Below are 24940 nucleotides of genomic sequence, written 5' to 3'. Positions count from 1 at the left end.
CAGTTAGAAACTAAAACAGTTTTCTGTTCTAGTAGCCCTAAAACACTTTTCTGTTGTAGTAGCCGACAGGAGGATTTAAAAAAAAAAAAAAAAAAAACCAACAGACAGACCACACAATTCAAGTGATATAAGTTTTTGCAGAAGTTGGCACTAATAAACACTATAAGATGAAACACAGAGGCCATGTAGAAATCTGTTAACTGCAAGACCAAACATTCTGACCCATCATAACACACATTCTTTAACCTCATGGTGGCCAGTCAATCATGCAGAGCAATACACAGCATTTCAAGTATATTTATTTCACTAATTAATTATCATGCTGTACAGCTGGCCAAGAGATGAAATGTGAAGTAATGCATATAAAAGTCACACAGCACTGTCAGATAAACAAATATTCCTTTGGCTACAACAACGAGTCACACCTGGAATCAGTCCACTCCTTCAAATGCATGGATACAACAATTTGTGGGGATTCAAAATGAAATGATCACATAGGCTCAGTCGTAGGTTAACACAGGTGCTGGACTTTGCTTCACTGGTAGAATACTGGGAAATTGCAATAAGTTTACGATTGCAGAGTGTTTACAAAACACTTGTGCAACACATTACAGAACACTGCTCCAGTGTGTGGCCTGTATCAAATAGGAGTGGCAAAGGATACTGAACGTATAACAGAAGGGCAGCACAAATGGTCACAAGCTTGTTTTTCGTATGGAACAGCATAACAGAAAGATCCTGTATTAAGTGAGGGGTCTAGGAATATATAACAGCCAGCTACACGTTTTTCCTGTAAAGACTGTGAAAACAAAACTAGACTAATTACAGTGAGAACAAAGGCATTTAAGCATTTTTCCAATGCTCCACACACAAATGGAACAGGAAGAAACCCTATTATGTGACAGAATGGAATGTACCCACTGCCATGCATTTTACGCTGGTTTGCACAGTATGAATGTAGATACATAAAGGCTGAAGGGGAAGGGGAAAAATAGTGAAGGACAGAGGAAAAATGGTGAAGGACAGAGGAAAAATGGTGAAGGACAGAGGAAAAATGGTGCACTGAAATGAGTAATGAGACGTGATCAAGCCAGAATTCCATGCACATATGTCACAAAAAAGGTTGAGCCTTTATCCAATGACTGATACAAACAGTTAATACCTTGTGGAAGTGAGTCTTCCACTTCCCAGCTTCTGCTTCAGCTCTTCAAGAATACGTTTCTTTATGGGATTCTTAACCATTTGTTCAGGATTCTCCTCATGCCTTCCTTGTGAAAATACTGAGAAGGTGTTGATTAGATTTTCAGCACTGTGCTCCAGAACAGGGAACTGAAATATAAAATAGTTTCTAAGTACGTCACATAGCAAACATTACTGTTATAACAACAAAAATAATCAATTTTTGACATTATAATGTAATTGGATAGGTAAAAAAATCTGCTCACCAAGTGTTGGCAGGAGAACACACACATTAAAAAAAGGTTTTACTTAGGCAATCTTTTGAAGCCAGTGGTTCTTTCTTCAAGCAGAACGGCTGAAGGGGAAGGAAGAGGGGTGGAGGGAAAGGAATTAGAGAGGTTTAGGAAATGGAGTAATCAATTTTTGACAATATAATGTAAATGGATACATAAAAAATTACTCACAAAGTGGCAGCAGGAGAACACTCACATTAGAAAAAGGTTTTACTTACACAAGCTTTTGGAGCCAATGGCTCTTTTTTCCAGCAGAACGGTTGAAGGGGAAGGATGAGGGATGAGGGATCAAGGGACAGGAACTGGATAGGTTTAGCAAATGGGGTAGAGTTTGTAAAGGTCACCCAGAGCCCCAGGTCAGAGGAGACTTACCAGACAGGATGGGAAAGAAAGACTGATTGTTGGAGACTGCACCGGACGAGATTTCATCTGGTGCAGTCCCCAACAATCAGTTTTTCCTTCTCATCCTGTCCATTAACTCCCCGCTGATCCAGGGTTCTGAATGACTTTTCCGAACTCTATCCCTTTTCCTAAACCTCTCCAGACCTTTTACTTCCTCCTCTTCCTTCTCCTTCAACCCTTCTGCTGGAAGGAGGAGCCAGTCGCTCTGAAAGCTTGCACAAGTAAAACCTTTTTTTCTAAATGTGTGTATTCTCCTGCCACCACTCAGTGAGTAGATTTTTTTTAAATCCAATTAAATGTACTTGTTGAAAGATTCTTACTTGAAGAAGCAACTGAATTAATTTCGAGCAATTACTTACCACCCCCTTGACAACTTGCAGCAGTTCTGCCTTTTTAAGAGGTTTGATATCCACTGTGATCCAATGAGACTCCAACAGTGATGATGACACACTTATCTTTTCACTTCCACTCTTAGTAAATCTATGAAAATGAGATGAAAAATGTGAAAGAAAATTATAATTTAAATTTCAAACAAAGGGCCTATGGATTTAACTAGAGTTCTAGCATTCGACCAATCATTTTTCGTATTTTTTGTAATTCTTAGAACTATACCAACCTTCGAGTCAAGAACAGTTGAAACCCACGAGCTACTGGTATTGAATCGCGATATCCTGGCACAAAAAGATGTCTTGTTTCAAGAAGAGATGCCAAAACAGAAGCTAAATCACTTGGTGCTGAATCAATGTCTTCCAGCAATAACCAATAGCCTTTTTCCACAGCCTGTAAACAATGAAATGCGAAAATTATTGTACCTTTTAATTTTTACGCAATGTAAAATTTACAGTAACAGCTATATCGCAATGGATATACCCAATATTATCAAAAAGAAATAATCACAGTAAGCTGCAATGACAAATACGAGCTAAACATAATATGCATATTACATGTAAAAATATAAATACTAATGATAATATAAAAAAATAGAAACTCCTGGGTGGGATACAACCGATGAAACGAGTAGAGACATTAACTAGTGGAATGGCATGTTTTCATGAAGTCTAACGATGTATCAGAATTTTCAAATTTCCATCTTCTCCAGTGTTTCCACACCTGCTCATATAAACACACAAGCTTCATTCCCTTTGTCTATGTTCCTATTTATTATTTAACACTACCTGTATACAATTAAAGGCTGTTTTTACTCCCCACCTCATTGGAAATAATAATTAAATTATGGGGAATAATCAACTGATAGTAGACTAGAAAAAGTAAGAGAGTGAGATGAGAATTACTTTATATCTAATAAACAAAAATAAACTCATGAAATTAAAAGATAAAAACCATCACCTAGTGTTTCTAACAAGAATTGGGCATGCAATATGCAGAGAAATTACAAGAAATATTGCTCAGAATGTAATCCAGTGATTATCTCAAATCTGAATATCAAACTAACTTGTGTCAGGAATCAAAAAGTATTTCCATGAATTTTCATTACAAATCCTTTTTGTATATTGAAACACTCATTATTCCTTTCATTTTATTTTTAATACATATGGTATTAGTAAAGCTTAGCCACTTTTTCTCTTTAAGGAAAACAAACATATAGGTATCAAATGGTTCAAATGGCTCTGAGCACTATGGGACTTAACTTCTGTGGTCATCAGTCCCCTAGAACTTAGAACTACTTAAACCTAACTAACCTAAGGACATGACACACATCCATGCCCGAGGCAGGATTCGAACCTGCGACCGTAGCGGTCGCGCGGTTCCAGACTGTAGCGCCTAGAACCGCTCGGCCACCCCGGCCGGCCTATATAGGTATCATCAATTTATACTGCCCTAGCAGATGCAAACTGATTCCTGTGTAACAGACCTTTGTTCTTACTGTACATGACTCATCTTTCACACAATATACGCCGCATTTGTAATAACAATAATTAGCACAGTTTTTAAAGATATCTTCAATTAATTACATTTTACTAAAATTTATAATACTTATCACATTTGAATGAGCTCAGTGAGAACTAGAAGCAATGTTCCTAATCAAAGTGTTTATTACCTCTGTAAGGACTCCAGACTGCCAAACAAATTCCCCAGGGATATCAGTGCAGCGATATGAACCAAGCAGCATTTTGCTGTCTGTCTGATCACCAAGCTGGATTTTAGTCAGGTGTGGGAGGCCACCACGCCCTGCAAATGTGACATATTTGCTGTAACACTGGAAATTTTCTACCAAATGGCACACTAACCATTCAATACACTAATTCATGCTGATTGTAACAAGAAACAAGACATGCTCAAATAAGAATAGGCTGAATATTGCAGAAATAGCATATCTGGTCTCACTGTGGCTAGTTGTAATTTAATGCTTTCAATACATGACATTCCATATTCTGAAAGAACTTACATAATACTGTTTCATATGGGGGTTGTCCACAAAATACGGAATATTTTCACATAACCTCATAAAAATGAAAAATTACAACACAAAACTTATTTACAAAGATCCTCTACCTTACTCGATTTTTCAATGTAGTCAACATAGCAGTCAAGACACTTATTGTTACATGAGATAAGTTTTTCAATTCACCATATTGTATTGTTCTACAGCCAAGATGTGAGTGAAGATGTCACTTTTGTTCATTGTTAATGAACTGTTTCCTTTCTAAAATTACTTTAGTGTCAAGAATATGCGAAAAACACTTGGCGCCAAGTCAGCGCTGTAAGGAAAATATTCAGAAACTTCCCACTTACGACACTGATGTTCTTGCTGTGTTTATGCTGATGCATGAGGCCATGCACTGTCACAAATCAAAAATGTATTTGCCGGCAACATTCCATCTCTCTCCTTTTGAATAGCATGTCAAAATTGTTGAAAAGTTTCACAGCAGGCCTCTGAATGGATTGTTCCTCCTCTTGGCACGAACTCAGAAAACAAATGACACTACACACTTCGCATCTGGTAGGATTCTTGACGAATGTCTCCATTTCAAAATGTTACAGAACAAAGAGGTGTGATCATTCTGTAGGGAACCTCAGCTCACACTGAGACAGGGAAAGGAACTAACTGGCAGACCTGGTGCGGGTCAGGGCCGGGCATGATGCACAATCATTCTTTACTTTTTGGATGACCCTCTTATATTTCCCCAAATACAGAATTATACGATGTTGTTGTGGTCTTCAGTCCTGAGTCTGGTTTGATTCAGCTCTCCATGCCATACAGTAAAGCTGCATGCCCTCAGGAAAAAATTACAGCTGTAGTTTCCCCTCGCTTTCAGCCGTTCGCAGTACCAGCACAGCAAGGCCGTTTTCGTTAGTGTTACAAGGCCAGATCAGTCAATCATCCAGACTGTTGCCCCAGCAACTACTGAAAAGGCTGCTGCCCCTCTTCAGGAACCACACATTTGTCTGGCCTCTCAACAGATACCCCTCCGTTGTGGTTGCACCTATGGTACAGCTATCTGTATCGCTGAGGCACGCAAGCCTCCCCACCAACAGCAAGGTCCATGGTTCGTGGGGGGGATTGTGTTATATCCTAGCCAGTAATGCCAACCAAGCCCGCTGCCAAAAAGGTTGGCAGCATCAAGTCCGGACGCCGTCCGCATAAGCAGCGCCAGCGATACAGGAAATCGCCGCAAGTCTGCGCGCGCCACCGCTGGCTTCTGGCTTCTTAAGCGCTGGAGTCGCGAGCGCTAGGACAGTTCTGGATTCGCCGCTCAGTTGTATACTCGCCACCGAATTGTGTACCTGCTAGTCATTTGTGTGTTCATCGCAGCAGAGTTGTTGTTTGTCGTCAGCCGACGCTGACCAAGCCGCTCCGACTCGAACTAGACAGATTTCTGTAGACCATGTTCACCACTGTGTTCTGTATCGTCGTTAATAAAGATAAGTACCGACTTTCATTTAATCCGAGTGTTTGGGCTTTCATCTTTCTGTTCACTGTTCCAGCGGACCGGTCGGCCCGCTGTTAAAAGTGTGGCGGTGACTTCGTAGGCCGTTTCTACAGCGAAGTGTTGTCACTACGAAGGCCGTCACAAAACTGGCGACGAGGACTTCCGAACTCGTGTGCAGGGCTGGTTCAACTTGTTTCTTGAGATAGAATTTTGGGGGCTGGTTTAATTTGTGTTCACTATGTCTGCCGAATTACAACAGTTGATCTTGTTACAGAGTCAGCAAATACAAAGTCTGGTGGAAGCAATCGCCAAACAAGCGGCTAATCCACCACCACACAAGGAACAAGCACAGGCAGCACCGCCTTTTCGTGCTTTTGAGGCATCACGAGAAGAATGGCAAGAATATTTCGCGCAGTTGCAGGCGCACATGACAGTCTACAAATTCACAGGTAATGAGCGGCAGCTTTATTTAATTTCCACTGCAGGCGTGGAAGTCTATAGACTACTTTGTAAGTTGTTCCCGGAATCCAAGCCAGAAGCTTTAGACTATGACGTTGTTGTTACCAAGCTTGCTGAGTATTTCGAGTCGCGAGTTCATGTGGCAGCGGCCAGATTCAAGTTCTTCAGATTAAAGAAACTGCCACATCAATCTAATAAACAGTGGTTAACAGATTTACGGGGCCTCGCCCGTCAGTACCGATTTAATTGTGTGTGTGGAGCTTCCTACAGTGATGTCATGTTACGAGACGCTATTACTCAAAACATTGCAGATTCTCGTATTCGTGCTGCTATCTTAAAGTTGCCTGACCCGTCATTAGAGACTGTGATGAACATTATTGAAGCCCAAGATACTTTTGACTATGCTGAGTGTGAGTTAGATCAGCCATGTATTTCTCAAATTGCCTGTGCTAAGCAAGTTATGTCACGCCCGCGACCCCACCGGCAGAGTCAGACTGTAAACACTAGCCGGCCGCGTCATGTTAAACACATTCGTCAGCCGCGTGTGCAAAATGATAGACTTAAGTCTTGCCCTAAGTGTGTTCTTGCTCATCCTCGTGAACGTTGCCCGTTAAGAAACGCGGTTTGTCACTTTTGTCAAAGGAAAGGACACATCCAGACTGTTTGTTTGCGTAAATGCAAGACCAATTCTAGTGCTGCCCAGCCCATGGATATTCATGTTCTTCAAAGCCAGCCCGCCCAGAAGGTCGCGTTTAAAGACTCTTCCACGGTTCGTGTGGGTAATAAACTTGTTCGCAATAAGCCACCCACCCGGCCCTCTGCTAGGCGACCCACGCGTAATTCAAACGCTGTAACACATAATGTACAGACTGCAAGTGAAGCGGGAGTTGTTGTTCCACCCGCCCAACCCACGAGTTGTCGTAAGCAGCGAACACGCGCTAAACGCGCTGATTTTGTGTCTTCCGCCTCCACTGCACCGATCCAGAGACAGTGTACTAAACTCTTTGTGAAGCTACGCATCCAGGATAAGACCTTCAATTTTCAATTAGACACTGGTGCGTCTGTGACTCTCATAAATAGTGCTACGTATGCGGCTATCGGCCGCCCTAAACTTTCAGCGGCAAAACATTCTTTGGCTACTTATAGTGGAGAACAAATTCCTGTGTTAGGTGTATGTAGCGTGCCAGCCACATTCCGGGGCAATACAAAAACGGTTTCATTCACAGTGCTCCGCGCTACAGACAGTGTAAACATTTTCGGATTAGACTGTTTTGACTTGTTTGGCCTGTCTATCCAAGACAATGTGTTGCAACTTAATTCTGTTGTTATTCCTCAAGACAGCATAACCGATTTGTGTAAACGATACAGTGACATATTTAAAGACGAACTCTGTTGTGCTGCGAACTTTGCCGCTCATATTACGTTAAAAGATAATGCTCAGCCTCGATTTTTTCGTGCTCGTCCAGTGCCTCACGCCCTCCGGGCACCTGTAGAAGATGAACTTCATCGTTGGCAAAACGACGGTGTTATTCAACCCGTTTCAGCGAGCCAGTGGGCTTCTCCCTTAGTTATTATAAAGAAACCGTCTGGCAAGTTACGTTTGTGTGCTGATTTTAAGTCGACAGTTAATCCTCAGACTGTCATTGATTCTTTTCCTTTGCCTAGACCGGACGAGCTGATGGATAAGTTAGGGGAAGCTCGTTTCTTTTCCAAAATTGATCTCCGTGAAGCATATTTGCAATTGCCCCTCGACGAGCAATCACAACAGTATTTTGTCATAAACACGTCGTTGGGGTTGTTCCGTTTTCTGCGTTTGCCTTTTGGTTGTGCGTCAGCTCCGGCTGTTTTTCAGCGTTTTTTGTCCCAACTTTTGGCTAATGTGCCATCGTGTTGCAACTATTTAGACGATATTGTTGTGTCCGGTCGGACGCCTGCTGAACATTTCCGTAATTTGGAGTGTTTGTTTACAGTGTTGTCTCAGGCAGGCCTACGTTGCAACATCGATAAATGTTCATTTTTCCTTACGGAGTTGGAGTATCTGGGACATGTTATTAAGGCTCAAGGCATTCATCCCTCCCAGTCACATTTAGCAGCTATTCGTGATTTGCCCGCCCCTCGCAATCTGCATGAATTGCAAGCAGTTCTTGGCAAATTGACATATTATATTAGGTTTATACCTAATGCATCACAGATTGCTGCACCGTTGCATCGTCTCCGCCGTAAGAATGTTCCGTTTGTGTGGTCAGCTGATTGCCAATCAGCCTTTCAGCAGCTTAAAGAGGCTTTATTGAATGATAGTTGTCTGGTCCATTACGACCCTAACAAGCCTCTGGTGTTAGCTTGTGATGCTTCTTCTTTCGGCCTCGGTGCTGTGTTGTCTCACCGAGTCGGTAACACCGAATGTCCTATTGCGTTCGCATCTAAATTGTTAAACAAAGCTCAGTGTAATTATAGCCACTTGGACAAGGAAGCGTTGGCTATTGTGTTCGGTGTCACAAAATTCCATCACTACCTCTATGGTAGACCATTCTATTTAGTAACAGATCACAAGCCTCTGACGTCGCTGTTTCATCCGTCTAAACCAGTTCCTCAGCGGACAGCTCAGAGACTACAGCGTTGGGCTCTTTTGTTATCACAATACCAGTATGAGATACTGTATCGCCCTACAGCTCAGCATGCAAACGCTGACGCGCTTTCTAGATTGCCGATTGCTGCGGATGATGTCTTCGATTCCTCTGACGACTCTTGCCATCAGATTGACGCCCATGAGCATCAATCCCTCCGGGATTTTCCGATTGATTATCGTCAGGTGGCACGTGAGACAGCTACGGATCCTCATCTGAGTTTACTATTATGTTTTGTTCAACGTGGTTGGCCGTCCAAGGCAAAGGACATATCGGATCCTGTGGTTCGTCGCTATTATCCGCAACGTCATCTGTTGTCTGTTTCGCACGGAGTTTTGCTGTTACGCACCGAGAATGACCAGCTTCGTGTAGTGGTTCCCCAAGTGCTCCAATCCAAGGTCCTCGACTTGTTGCATCAAGGTCATTGGGGAGTGGTCCGCACCAAGCAGCTTGCCCGCCGTCATTGTACATGGATCGGCATTGATAAGCAGATTACGCAGATGTCTACAGATTGTTCGACGTGTGCCGAACACCAAGCTGCTCCGCCTCAACGCTATTTTGAGTGGGCACGCCCTGCCGGTCCCTGGCAGCGAGTACATATTGATTTCGCTGGTCCATATTGGAATTCTCGTTGGCTCATCGTGATAGATGCATTTAGTAATTTTCCGTTTGTTGTGCCCATGCAGTCTACAACGTCTGCACAAACTATACAGGCGTTGACTTCAATTTTTTGTATTGAGGGTCTTCCAGAAGTGTTAGTGTCTGACAATGGTCCACAATTTACCTCTGCTGAATTTGAAGGTTTTTGTTCTGCCAATGGCATTCGCCATGTTCTTACTCCGCCGTTCCACCCTCAATCGAATGGTGCAGCGGAACGTTTTGTACGCACATTCAAGGATCATATGGACCGCCTTCATGCTACGTATTCTCGTCAGCAGGCCCTCATCACGTTCCTGTCGTCGTACCGGACCACGCCACGCGACGGCCCTTCGCCTGCGGAGCTTCTCCACGGCCGTCGTCATCGCACCCTACTACGGTTGTTGCACCCCCCGGATCGACCCGCCGCTTCTGAGCATCGCACGCGTTTTCAGCGCAATGACGCCGTTTTTTTCAGAGTTTATCACGGTCGCCGTCGTTGGGAACGTGGTACCGTGATAAGTGTCCAGGGTCACGGTTTTTATACTGTTCAAGGTGCTACTGGGGTGCACAGGAGGCATCAGAACCAGTTGCGCCGCGCTGGCCGCCCGGATTCTGCCGCTCGTTCTTTGTCCACAGATTTGGTCCGCGGCAGGTTCCAGCCGCGCCTTCCGACTTCGCTGCCGCCCCCAGGGCAGCAGCAGCAGCCGTCGCCGCTACCACGCCGACAGCCCGTCCCGTTGATGCCTCCCGCGCAGCTTCATGCGGGAGCGCCCCGGGTGGTCGCTCCGGCGCCTGCGGTCCCTCTTCAGTCGCCACCGCCTTCGGAGCTGATGGACGTCGACCCCTCAGCGGTGGCTGTGCAGCCTGTACTGCAGTCGCTTTCCTTGGGCACCCCCAAGGAGTCTGACACCGCAGCGCCTTGTCCGGCGCCCACTCAGCAGCCGTCGACGCTGCGTCAGGAGACGCTGCCTCTCTTCGTGGGTCCCGACGCCCCGTCGCGTCCAGTACCAGAAGCTGCGCCCGTGGTCACAGGCATGCACCCTGACCTCGGTTTTCAGTCGGTGTTTCCAGAGGCCCCGCGCAGCCAATGCTGGGGTGTGGACCGGGGACTGCCACCGACAACAGTCTCTTCTGCTACGTCTGCGGCCAGACCCCTCCCCCGCCGTCGACGCTCGCCACGTCATTATTCAACGACGGTGCGGCGATTTGGGGGGGAGGAGTGTTATATCCTAGCCAGTAATGCCAACCGAGCCCGCTGCCAAAAAGGTTGGCAGCATCAAGTCCGGACGCCGTCCGCATAAGCAGCGCCAGCGATACAGGAAATCGCCGCAAGTCTGCGCGCGCCACCGCTGGCTTCTGGCTTCTTAAGCGCTGGAGTCGCGAGCGCTAGGACAGTTCTGGATTCGCCGCTCAGTTGTATACTCGCCACCGAATTGTGTACCTGCTAGTCAGTTGTGTGTTCATCGCAGCAGATTTGTTGTTTGTCGTCAGCCGACTCTGACCAAGCCGCTCTGACTCGAACTAGACAGATTTCTGTAGACCATGTTCACCACTGTGTTCTGTATCGTCGTTAATAAAGATAAGTACCGACTTTCATTTAATCCGAGTGTTTGGGCTTTCATCTTTCTGTTCACTGTTCCAGCGGACCGGTCGGCCCGCTATTAAAAGTGTGGCGGTGACGTCGTAGGCCGTTTCTACAGCGAAGTGGTGTCGCTACGAAGGCAGTCACCTAAGATTGTATGTATGAGAATGAAATACAACATACAAAGGCAATTATTTATGACATGTGACAATGTGCTAATTTCCACTGGCGCTAAATTAACACACACCAGATTAAATTAAACTAAAAATAGTGATAAAAATAAAATTTAAGAAAGGAGTAAAAAAGAAAACGTAAATAAAACGTAGTAAGATAATAACTGCTGGAAGCTTCTAAAGAACTCGATTTTGTTAGTTAAAACCAGAATTATATATTTAAAAAAATCAACTTCTCTTTTCTAAAATTTACTTTAGAAGTTGGGAAGCCAAACAAAAACTTAATACAGAAAGGAACTATTTTGGTGCAGGAGAATTTATTGACGTCAGTTCATTATTTCACACATAAAACAGCCTAGATCAGGTTTTTTGTACCTGTTAGGATCAGTCTTGGCCGCACTATGCCACCTTCGGACATTCAACTAAAATAATGGACTGTTGCTACTAACAACATTGGCTGTTGTTTGTCACTGAAACCAATGACACCTATCAGCTGACGCAGGTGGTAGCAATAGTCCAGTATTTTAAATGTAAATATGAAGAGGGTGTAATCTGACAGAAATTTATCATAATAGTTGCATAAAATGTGATCTAAGCTGTTTTGTGTAAAACATAAAAAATAGGTGCATCGTAGCACAAAATAGGGGACAGGTTCCTTGGAAAACTGTGGACTCACTCTCACTGAAAAACTTTGTACGCCTTCCCAAAATGTGACCTACTGGCGCAGGGCATTCTAGTGTGTTTTTTCACTGGAGAAGGAATCAGTGAAACAACTGGAAATTCCTAATCCATAAGTGAGTTCACAGTACCCACTCTCACCTTCACTGAATGCAGCTTCTTGTTCCTTTCACTCCCTGCCACTTGTCAACCCCACGAAATGCGACCCTTTGCCTCAACAGAGAAGACATTGCATTTAATGTGAGCTCACATATTACATCCCTCCTTGGCTGCTGCAGCTGTCCATTTGCTGCACCATATTCCCAGCTCCTGATAACCCGCATAGCACCTCCGTTTCCAGCTTCAACAGGACGGAGGGGTTTCGAAATATTTTACACCACAGCCTGTGAAGTGCATGCACAAAATGGATTTCCATTTACATTTAGGGAGTTGTACTAGGAGAGGAATTTTGTATCTCAAATACTTCTCAATTGCTCAGATTGCATATACTTCAGTGCCACAAGCAGTCAATTCATTTAGTAATCAACTCTTGAGGACATTATCAAGATACACCACGAAACAGCTAATATTGCTCCAATGTTTAGAACGAACAGCACAGACATGCACTTAATCACAAATCTGACTTAAGATGCTATAAAATTTTCATCAAAAAATTAAATTGAATATACTCTCTCTCTCTCTCTCTCTTTCTTGTAAAATACTGCTGGGAAAAAAAAATTAGAACACCTGGAAAGATGATGTCGATGTTGATCTGATGACAGATTACGCCACATGGGGGACGGGGAGGGATGGTCGGTGTACTGATAATAGTTTCAATATCATCCAACATTGGATGGCATAATGGTATGGCTACCAAAATGCTGTCTGTGTTTACCCATTAAAAGGGAATCCCTATGACCATAAGACTAAATGTGGTGCTACAACTCTCACCTCTGGTGTTTGTGAAGAGAATACTGACAAGTGCTCAGTAAGTGAAGAATGTTGTTTGATCAGTTCATGCTACAAGATGATGATGTAATGCTCTCACTCACACAGCACGCACACACACACACACACACACACACACACACACACACAGTCTATGAAACAACATGCCCTACAAGATGACAAGCAGTTTCCCTTGCCAGTACAAATGCTGGACCTGTATCAGAACAAAGGTGTGGGACATGATGGCACAACAAATGACTCTTATACGTGCAACTCTTAAAGACCTACACAAACAGGTTGAGCAGGTGTGGAATAATGTATCACGAAACAGCACCCGTCACCTCTACTATCGACTGCATGCCAGAGCCAGCACCTGCGATGCTGCACTTGAAGAACACACTGAGCACTAATGTGGCTGTTTCAGCATCCTTCCACAACTGGCACTCCAGAACCATTTGAGCAATTTATCTGTAAATGTAATCACTCTGTGTACTCCATATGTGTCACTTCTATAATAAAATTTGAATGAATCAGGAAACTTTCTTCAATTCTTTTTTTTCCAGTAACATATTAGTACCAAACCATACTGGAAGTTTACAGTCTCTATGACGACAGACAATTACAACATACTGTATGATAAGGCCTGAAATGTGGTTCACACCACGTGCCACAAGGGTTTATTTCACATGAATCTCAAATATTACATGGAAAGGGGGAGGCAATGGGGGAGGGGGGGGAGGAGGTTTGAAACTCAGCCACTGTGAGCAGACTGGGAGCAATATGTCAGGCACCATGCTAAAAAACTTACAAAACTGAAATACACATGTGCTGTCAACAGCACGGTTATTAGCATACTTAAACACTCAGTGACAAATGTGAAGAAAATCTCGAAAGTTCTTCAACTGAAACCATAAGATCTTTGTTAAAAGTCCATTTTTAGTTTCTACGATACTCTCCCATAAGTTTACAGATTCACCCTCTTTTATACAAAGCCTAAAATTGCTGTTAAAATACAGGAAAGCAAGGAACAGCCTAAACCATTAGGAAGGATAATGTGGAAGGCTAATCATTTACAGAAAATATCTGTGTGTCAGCCACTCTACAGTACAAACTAAAATCTCCTACCTAACATAGGTAGACTCTCAAACAAATCGCAGAACCGAGCTACGAGTACCGTACGCATCACATCGTCGGCTAACTTAGGGTGACAGATCAGCCGGTAAACCAATTGTTGTTGTTGTTGTTGTCCTCTCATAAAATAAAATACAACAGTTAAAATGTGGAATAAGGAAAGTCACTAACACTGTACACCGGTGGGTCATCTTCAGGAAGAGAAACACGTGTCACAGGATAAGGTCCTAAGGAGAGGAACATTCACATTACTTCCTCTCACCTGAATGGCCAAAAAGGAATACTTAAGCCATAGTTTTTTATTTCTTAATTCTAGCACCGCCTCCTCAAACTGGTACCTCAAATATGAGGTAATAGTCCATATTGGATGTCCCTTGCAGGCATCTTACACCACTCCATTTCTTTTAATCCCCACATGTTCTGGCACCATGCAGAATGACACATCCCTCTTCCCTCCTCATTCTTATGTCTACTGGTAGTGTGAGAAGTCTGTCATGCACTCAAGACTGCATAAACCATAGCATCATGAAATTCAAACTCATTTGGTAGGTGAACCTTGAGGATCAACCACAGATCAACCGACCGAGAATCCCCCTTTAGACCCAACTGTATTTACTAGAAGACAGTTAGGTCTTCAGCTAAAATATTATTAAAAAGTTGATTTGAAAACACAGTCTGGGGTACTATTTTTTCTGTACCTTAATAACTTTTAAATTGCCCTAGACCTCTTCAAAAAGCATGGCGACGGTTGGCCCACAATAGGCTCAACGCAGTAATATAGGCCCTACAAGGGCCCCTTCACACTCAATTTGTAAAGGAGAATTTCAATGCAGAGTGCGCTACAAACTGAGAGACTGGTGACTGTAGCATGACCAATAGATTGTACACTTGGTGCACCATAATGACCTGCTACCAACTTCAGTACATGAACTAAGTAAGGAGCTCATCTTGAAGGCCACTTTTACGAGACTAATCCTCTCACGATGAACAACATCAATGGTTTTAAGGTACGAACACCCTGCAGACCCATAACAAACAGTACTTTTATAACCAAACTGTGACCTAATAAAAGTGTTGTTGAGCTGAAGACATTTGAGTCTGTCTGTTATCCACGCCATATGACTAATGCATTTTATAATACATAGGCCTTTTGTCTTTCGGTTGTTCGAATATTAGATCATTGGAACCACATTAGTCTATAACATCAGTTGATAATGTATCTCACTCAATGTTTAAAACTGAGACCCGTATCATTCACGTCGAGTTAAGGTAAATTAAACACTTGGTGAGAATGGTTAAAACAAACACAGATGTCTTCTGTAAAGAGAACTTAAAAATCTCTACTATCTGTCCACTTCAACCGCTTAATAGTGAGCTGCAGCAAGTAGGTGGGGGAGGGGGGCGGGGTCTTACAAGGGTAGAGGAGGAGTAGTAAGTAACAAAATTATTCAGAAATAGTCAGCACTTTACAGCACTCTCCATTGTGGACATCATTCTATCAATCACTATAGAAAATAAAATGACACTTGAAACACTGAGGCACATTATTCAGATGCACAAGGCTAACAGATGGGATGTGGCCAATGTGCCACCTGAAGTATAATTTAGACAGGAAAAACTGAATGAATATGAGGAATCAAGCAAAAATACACACAAGCTGTTGCTCACGGCCAAAAGCTTAACGTGCAGCTACCTCCAGTAAGCTCAGTCACTGGCCAATGACAGCTCCCGAACCCAAATTAGAAGGAGCTGCGACACTCCTAAATTTATAAACACTGTGTCTCCCATTCTTACTTCGCACGTTCCCCCCAGCAAGCGTGACATTGCAACAGTTACTTGGGCCAGCGCATGCCTCCCGTGGTTTCAGGATAAGTATTGTGTTCCTCCAAGAACGTGAAAGTTGACCTACACGCAAAATTTGATTAAAGAGGAAGATTTCGTAGTTGCCATGGTATAATATGTTAAATCTGATCAATACCAGGAGCAGTTGCCACAGCTTTGGATAAAATCTGTAAGACTTCAACACAGTTATCAGCGAAATACTTTTTTCCCCTTTGTCACATATGTAATTGTTTATTTATCATTATGACAAATCAAATTAATTTTGTGTAATTATTGTGAAACAATTATGAAATCTATGTATGTTAAGGCTGATATGCTTTACAAAAAATGAAAACTATTCTGTACAACAATGTAGGAGACACACTGGCAATGTCAAAGATTCAGCACTGTACAAATCACTGAAAACTAAAACATCTTTGAAAACGGGAATGGATTTGAGTTGAAAGGAGTGATGGTAGTGGTAGTGGTAGTGGTAGTGGTGGTGCAGGGGGGGAATGGTGGAACTTTGAGAGAGACCAGACATAGAGTTGTGTTTACGGCACAGTGGAGACAAGAGCGGCAATCACTGCTAGCTTCAAGTTGCACTGCAAGGTACTACAGCCACAGTACACTGAATACTTGAATACTAGTTATGAGGGTCTGAGATGTACTGAAGGAAGATACTGATGAATAGTAGCAACCACTTGGCTACTGTAAGTACCGGGATCATTAGCATTGGGAATCGAGCTACCACAGTGTGTAAAGACGTAACACTGTTGCCACCAACCTACTACTGCACATCTGCAGCAGTGAAAACTGTAGGATCAAACCGCTGCAGGCTTTTAACGATGTAAAATGCTTGCTAGCCTTTTGCATTCGAGGAACAATTTAAGTTTTGTATGAAATTTAAATGCTGACATTGAAAATCATTTTCCTACGTCATTATCACCTGGAACATGGTCCAAGGTCTATCGTATCGTATTTCGAGTGCCGTGCCATAAATGATGATTGTGATAATTATATTTTTTAATGTTACCAGAAAGTGGAACTAAAATTTATCTCTCTTTGAAAATTGGTTGTCAAGTGTTATCTGAGTCGGATACTCTGAGAAGGAAATAATTATTCCATGAATTTGCTATACACTCTCTGGATCTTGATCTTCATATTTAATTTGTGTCTAAAACTGTATGACATGCATGCTATTTATAGTGGAATATATACCGATAAAGCTCAAAATGGTGCAACACTATTTTGTTTATCTAACAGTCTATCACTGATTGTGAATTTTACAAACGTTTACAGTTAATAGCCTTTTGTATGTATTAATACACAAAACTGCATATGTGGCATATTTTAATTATATAGCAGTAAGTACAGAGAAGACTGAGAACAGAGGGGATTATACTTTTTGTGCAATTCACCTGGTCCTAGACACTGCCAGTGCTTTCAGACAGCTCGAAGGGCTACACAGCATCCACTTTGCCCTAATGGGCAGAAATTTCAGTAGCTTCTTTGTGAGAAATGCTTTGCACCGCACATCCGCTTCTCACTGAGCAGCATGTGCAAGCACAGAGAGCCTAATGACAAGTCAACAGCAGATGCAGCGTCACAAAACTGTTGACACTGGAACTGGCACTCCTACTGCCTGCTCGATCACAGGTAATGTCAAAATTTACTACACTGTAATCCAGTACGTTAATAGCAGTTTCTATTTTAATACGCTGCAACTCCCGTGAAAATTGGTTCTGTTGCATTGTTTTTTGTATTTTTGTGTGGAGTAATTTAACATGACGGGGCACTGAAGTTCATCCATTGGCCATTCTAATGCCTACCACACCTGCCAAAGATCCTGAGAAATAAGAAAATTAACTTAATCAGGACATCAAGCTGCCAGTTCCTCTTTCCTTCTCAAAAATAACTTTTATTAATCCTTCGGTTTTGTTGTAAAAATGTCTGAAGACAAAGAAGGGACAAGAGTTCATTAACTCTGTTGACAAAAAAGTATTTCATCTATACTCCAGCACAATAATGGAAAATTTAGAATGGAATGCAACAATATTATGAAAAAGATAGTTCCCACTCACCAAAAGTGGTCAGTAGGAACTATGTTTTTCATAGTACATCTACATCTATATTCTGCAAAACAACTGTGAGGTGCACGGCAGAGGGTGCGTCCCATTATAGCAGTTATTAGGTTTTCTTCCTGTAGCATTCGCAGATGGTGGATTAGAAGAATGATTGTCTGAATGCCTCTGTGCGTGTAGTAATTAGTCTAATCTTATCCTCACGATCCCTGTATCAGCAATACATAGGGGGTTGTAGTATTTCCCTAGAGTAATCATTTAAAGCGGGTTCCTGAAACTTAGTTAGTAGATCATAGTATGAAGGCTTTCACGACCAGATGACATATCTTCTGGTAAACCTTCCGGGATGTAAGGTCGTGGTCCATGAAACTCTTCAGCTCCTAACGTTTCGTCCAGAGCTGCGCTGGACACCTTCGGAGGGGTGTTAGTAGACTTTCTCGGGATAGTTTACACCTGTCCTCAAGAGTCTGCCAATTCAGTTCCTTCAGTATCTCCGTGACACTCTCCAACTGATCAAACAGACCTATGAACATTTGTGCTGCCCTTCTCTGTATACGTTCAATATCCCCTCTTAGTACTATCTGGTACGGGCCCCACATACTTGAGCAATATTCTAGGACAGGTCGCACGAGTGATTTGTAAGCAATTTCTTTTGTAGACTGATTGCACTTCCACATATTCTACAAAGTGTACAATTTTGCTTCCGCCGTTTGCCAATAGGTGGCGACAACAGTAAGTAGCGGTCGAAAGAAACAGATCGCAGACGTCGGGCAGTTAGCTTGGACCTCAGTGAACATAACCTCATTCAAACATTAGTCGATTTGTCTCTGCATCATAAAGTTGTTCTTGATTTAAAATGTCAGTTTACGAGCCTAATTCTCATCATTTGCGGGAGGTGTTACTGTTTTGTTTCAATATGAAGAAGACAGTGGCTGAGTCTCATCAAATGCTCTCAAGTACGTATGGTAAGGACGCCATTAGTGAAAGAATGTGTTGTGAGTGGTTTCACCACTTCAACAATGGTGATTTTAACATCGTAGACTGGCATAGTGGTGGAAGAGAGAATGTTTTCAAAGATGCAGAATTGGAGACATTGCTGAGTGAAGACTCACGTCAAACTCAAAAAGAATTGGCACGATTAGTGGGAGTGACACAGCAAGCCATTTAAAAATGTCTCAATGTACTATGAGGTGTTAAGACCAAGTGAAACAATCACAGGTGCTCGTTATCAATGGGTATAATTCAGAAAGAAGGAACTTGGATCCCGTGTGAGGTGAAACCAAGAGACATTGAATGGCGTTTGTGTGTTTGTGAACAGTTGTTTCAGAGGCTGAAAAGGAAGGGATTTCTGCATCACATTGTGACCAGGGACGAAAAATGGGTTCATAACAATAACCCTAAACGCAAAAAATCATGGTGATATCCCAGCCATGCTTCCATGTTGATGGCCAAATCGAATATACACGGCTCCAAGATCATGGTCTGCATTTGGTGGGAATTTGGCATCATGTACTATGAGGTGTTAAGACCAAGTGAAACAATCACAGGTGCTCATTATCAAACACAATTAATGCGTTTGAGCGGAGCATTAAAAGACAAATGGCTGCAATACAGCAAGAAGCACAATAAAGTGATTTTGCAGCACAACAACGCTCGACCCCACATTGCAAAAGTGGTCAAAACGTACTTTGAAACGTTAAAATGGGAAGTCCTACCCCACCCGCCATATTCTCCAGACATTGCACCCTATGACTATCACCTGTTTAGATTAATGGCACATGGCCTGGCTGACTAACACTTCCAACCTCATGAAGAAGTCACAAATTGGGTCGCTTCGTGGATTGCTTCAAAAGATGAACAATTTTTTCGATGCGGGATTCGTACACTGCCCGAAATATGGGAGAAAGTAGTGGCCAGCGATGGAAAATACTTTGAATGATACATGTGTAACCAATTTGTTTCATTAAAGCCTCAAATGTTGGGGGGAAAAATGGCAAAAGTTGTACACCTTGTACCAATAAACCGAGGTCTACCACATGCTTTACCCATGACTGAAACTATGTGATCATTCCATTTCATATCCCTACAAAGTGTACCACCCAGGTATTTGTATGAGTTGCCCGATACCAACAGTGACTCATTGATATTATAGTTATAGAATTTTTTGAGTTCTCAATCCAGTCACAAATTTCACTTGATACCCCATATGATCACACTTTTGACAATAAGCATAGGTGCAGTACTGAGTCAACTGCTTTTCAAAAATCAAGAAACACTGCATCTAGCTGACTGCTTTCAATATGTCATGTGAGAAAAGTGCGAGATGGTTTCACATGGTTGTAGTTTTCAAAGTCCATGCTGTTTGGCACTGAGGATGTCATTCTGTTCAAGATCCCTCATTATGTTTGAACTCAGAATATGTTCTAAGATTCTACAACAAATGAATGTCGAGGATACTGGGTGGTAACTTTGTGGCTCATTTCTACTGCCGTTGTTGTCGACAGATGGACCTGTGCCTTTTTCATGAACTGGGCAAAGTTTTTTGTTCGTAGGATCTACAAGAGATTATAGTGTGAAGAGTGGCTAACTCTGCCACAAATTCAGTATACAATCTGATAAGGATTCCATCGGGCCCTGAAGCTTTGTTCAATTTTAATTACTTCAGGTGTTTCTCAACAGCACTGGCACTAATACGTATTTCTTTCATCTTTTCTGTGATACAACGATTAAGTTGGGGCCATTCTCCTGGATTTTCCTTTGTAAAGGAACAGTTGGAAACGGATTTAAGTATTTCAGCTTTTACTTTGCTACCCTCAATTTCAGTGCCTGTCTCATTCGCTAGGGACTGGACACTAACTTAGCTGACACTAACTGCCTCTAAATACGACCAGAATTTCTTTGGGTTTTGTGAAAGATCATTTGACAATGTTCTGCTACACAGTAACTGAAGTCATCACTCATTGCTCTCTTGACAGCTAAACGTATTTCATTTAACATATTTTTATCTATAGCTGTAAGCTAAGTTTTACATCTATTATGCAGTAATCTCTGTTTATTTAGAAGTTTCTTTACAGTGACTGTATACCATGGAGGTTCCCTCCCATATTCTTTTAAGCTTGAGCCAGAGTTCTCTACATGCTCCTGATCTGTGCTGAAAGTTTCATGCTCCTACTTAGATATGAGACTACCGATTTTTTTTATCTAGTTTACTCAACATATGTATCTTGCTGCTTGTTTTAATTGTCCTTAGTACTTTGGTAGCCACTGTTGCCACAACCATGTCACAGTCACTTTCAATGTAGACATCCTAAAACAGGTCAGTTCTACTTGTTGCCATTAGATCCAATACATTTCCATCATGACTGGGGTTCCTAAATATCTGTTCTAGGTAGTTTTCAGAGAGGGCATTCAGTAAAGTTTCAGAGGATGTCTTTCACACCCACCACTAACAAAACTGTAATATTCACAATCAATTGTTGGATGATTGAAGTCTCCATCAATGATTACAACATGATTGGGGAACTTAAGTACATGTGAACTGAGATTTTCTCTGAAATTTTTGGTTACAACAGGAGACGAGTCTGGTGGGCGATAGAAGGATGCGACTACTATTTTATGCCCGACCGTGTTACTGATAAGGCGAGGCCACGACGATGGGATCACAGATTTACTTCCTCGAACACCTTCAGTGGGCCACTAAAACAATATAATGCGCAAGAAGTAAGGCACACTACACTGGCAATGCCGAGAAAATCACAAGAGAAGTTTTACGCGTCTATTACATAACTGATGTATCAATGCGAAGAAATTTATCATAAAAAGTCATCGTGACAAAGCAGTTACTGTTTGTGTTGCAAGCGGATCGTGAATGAGGCTGCGGTTCGAATCCATTTACATTTAATTTATTTTTTTTCATTACTTATCACATTATTTAATTTATGACAATTGAGAGGTAACATAAAGAAAAAAAAAACATTCATTTTCATATAGCTGTAGTGAATTTCATATGTTATTTGACTATTTACTATTTGTAATTAAATTTTCAAGGATGAGGGGACAGGCTCGAAAGCCCAGGTCAAACTCCAATAAATAATTATGCGAATGACATTAATCACAATGAGCAATATAACAAGTCACTACGTGCCAGAACACAAAAGTAATGCACAATTACTTATGGAATATGCTCTCGACATCACAAGTTGCACAATGGTATTTGTCACAGAAACATGGAAAGCTTAAATTAAAACTTTTTGCCTCATACACGTTCATCTTACAAAGCTCTAATGCTAATCACTTGACCACCACAAACTCTAACTTCCGGCACCTATGCACAGATACATAAGCCACATAAGATATGCATAAAACTTCTCTTGCGGTTTTCTCGGAATTACCACAGTAGTGCACCTTACTACTTGGACACGATGTTGTTTTAGTTTTAATGGCCCACTAAAGGTGTACAGAGTTTGAAGTAAATCTGTGGTCCCAACGCCGTGGCCTCCCCTTGTCAGTTTGTCAGTCTTGCCCAAATAATCCTACATTCAGCTTCAATGCCTATCTCAGTAGCTTTGTCTACTGCAACAAATACACCACCTCCATTTCCCATTTGCCTATCCTTTCGAGATACACTTAAATTTTCTTCAAAACTTTCACTGCTATCAATTTCAGGTTTCAACCAGCTTTCTGTACCTCATATTACGTGGACTTCACTGCTTTTCATGAGCACTTCACACTCTGGCAGTTTGTTGCAAAACCTTCAGCAGTTTTCCACTAGGATTTTAATACTCTCACCTGTGGCGGGCAGTTCTTTTGAACTTGGACTGTTACTTCTGGGTTTCTTACAGCTGTCATTATCCAGATTGGAAGGAGAGTTGACTACTCTCCCCACACACAGTCATCTACCTGAGTAGCAGCCTCTGATGTTTAGTGCACACCTGACCTATTTAGGGGGACCCTACAGTTCTCAACCCTATGGCACAAGTCCAGGTAGTCACAGCCTAGCTTGTCACAGAACTTTTGAAGTCTCTGGTTCAGTCCTTCCACTCGACTCAGAACCAAAGGGCCACTATCAGTACTGGGGACAATGCTACAAATTGTAATCTTCATTGAAACTCCACACGGAAGGCTGGACTTCTCACCCTTCTCTGCCAGTCGCTGGAATGACCCCAGAATGACTTCGGGAGCCCAGACGACAGGCATCATTTGTTCTGAGGTGCACCACAATCGGCAGTTGGTTGCAATATGTTCTCTCAACGGCTGCCAGAATAGCCTATTCAAAATGTTGAATGAGGACTCCAGGCATACACACCGAGTGCACCAATTGCTGTCCTTTTCTGTCTGTTGCCGCCATTTCCTCAAGGGGTACCACAATTCGCTGTATGTTTGAACTGCTGACGATTAATAGACCCCTACCATTTTGCATTTGCCGTCCTGGTACCGGACAGAACAGGTTTCCCCACACCAGGCAAAGTGAGACCCACTGGATCAGTTTCAGGGAAAGACAGCATCCCAATCTTGTCGGTTAGGGAGATCGGCACAACATCCTGACACCTGTCCACCCTCTACAGGACACCTAAATCTACCATTAACACGCCACTCGCAGTCAAGTGGACATGTAATGACAGATCCTGTACTCTCTGCAGAGGAGGCAGGATCCACAGGAGAGGACAGTACTTGAGGTAGCTCTGGTACACGAGTCTCAGCAGCTCTTCCAACACACCAATTCACAGCAGCTGTCAATCATATTGTAAGCAACACAATAAAGTTAACTGTGATTTATTTCACAGCAGAAAAAATAGTGTTTTATCAAATTAGACTCAGGGGGCTGTTGTCATCAGGATAACTCGTGTTCTACAGATAGGGGCATGGAATGTGAGGTCTCTTAATTGGGCTGGTATGTTAGAAAATCTAAAAAGGGAAAGGGATAGATTGAAGTTAGATGTAGTGGGAATTAGTGAAGTTCAGTAGCAGGAAGAACGGGATTTCTGGCCAGGTGATTACAGGGTTATAAACACAAAACCAAACAGAGTAATGCAGGAGTAAGTTTAATAATGAATAAGAAAATAGGAATGCAGGTAAGTTACTAAGAACAGCATACTGAATGCATTATTGTAGTCAAGATAGACACAAAGCCCACACCAACCACAGAAGTACAAGTTTATATGATGACAAGCTGCACAGCTGAAGAGATTGAAGAAATGTATGAGATATAAGAAATTATTCAGCTAGTTCAATCAGATGAAAATTTAATAGTGAAAAAAATTTAATAGTGATGGGGGACTGGAATTCGATAGTAGGAAAAGGAAGAGGAGGAAGAAGAGTAGGTGAATATGGAATGGGGGAAAGGAATGAAAGAGGAAGCCACTTTGTATAATTCTGCGCAGAGCATAATTTAATCATACCTAATGCTTGGTATAAGAATAATGTAAGAAACATACATGGAAGAGACCTGGAGACACTGGAAGGTTTCAGATTGATTATATAATGGTAAGACAGAGATTTCAGAAACAGATGTAGGAACATGCGAAGCAATATTGTCGCTACGATTTATCTTCGAAGACAGATTAAGGAAAGGCAAAAATAAACCTACAGCATTTGTAGACTTAAAAAAGGCATTTGACAATGTTGAATGAAGTACTCTCCCTGAAATTCTGAAGATAGTAAGGATAAAATACAGGGAGATAATTGCTATTTACAACCTGTACAGAAACCAGATGGCAGTAATAAACATCGACATGCATGAAAGGGAAGCCGTGGTTGTGAAGGGAGTGACAAAGGGTTTTAACACAGCCCTGATGTCATTCAATCTGTGTACTGAGTAAGCAGTAAAGGAAACAACAGAAATATCTGGAGTGAGAATTAAAGTTCAGAGAGAAGAAATAAAAACTTCAAGGTGTTCCAACGACATTGTAATTCTTTTTTTTTTATGCAAAAACAACTGAGGCCATAATCACCTATGTCATAACCTTAGAACACTAATAAGAAACAGAAGTTAAAAGTGACTATCTGACTGGGAGGAAAGAGAGCTAAGAACATGGACTTCCTCTTGTAGAAAGATC

General features: G+C 42.2%; 1 protein-coding gene across 1 annotated transcript in view; it reads right to left on the bottom strand.

Annotated features, from left to right (window-relative positions):
* Positions 1-24940, bottom strand: part of LOC126203510 (midasin-like) — a 311918-nt gene that overhangs the window by 267140 nt on the left and 19838 nt on the right. The window contains exons 5-8 of the mRNA XM_049937836.1: positions 3934-4064; positions 2491-2654; positions 2234-2354; positions 1163-1329 (exon numbers count right to left, since the gene is read on the bottom strand). Coding sequence (XP_049793793.1) covers positions 1163-1329; positions 2234-2354; positions 2491-2654; positions 3934-4064 — 583 coding nt within the window. The remainder of the gene's footprint in view (positions 1-1162; positions 1330-2233; positions 2355-2490; positions 2655-3933; positions 4065-24940) is intronic.

The sequence above is a fragment of the Schistocerca nitens genome, chromosome 9 (genome assembly GCF_023898315.1).
Source record: "Schistocerca nitens isolate TAMUIC-IGC-003100 chromosome 9, iqSchNite1.1, whole genome shotgun sequence".
Lineage (NCBI taxonomy): Eukaryota > Metazoa > Arthropoda > Insecta > Orthoptera > Acrididae > Schistocerca > Schistocerca nitens.
The sequence above is the reverse complement of the archived record's forward strand: the minus strand, read 5'-3'. Positions and strand labels throughout refer to the sequence as shown.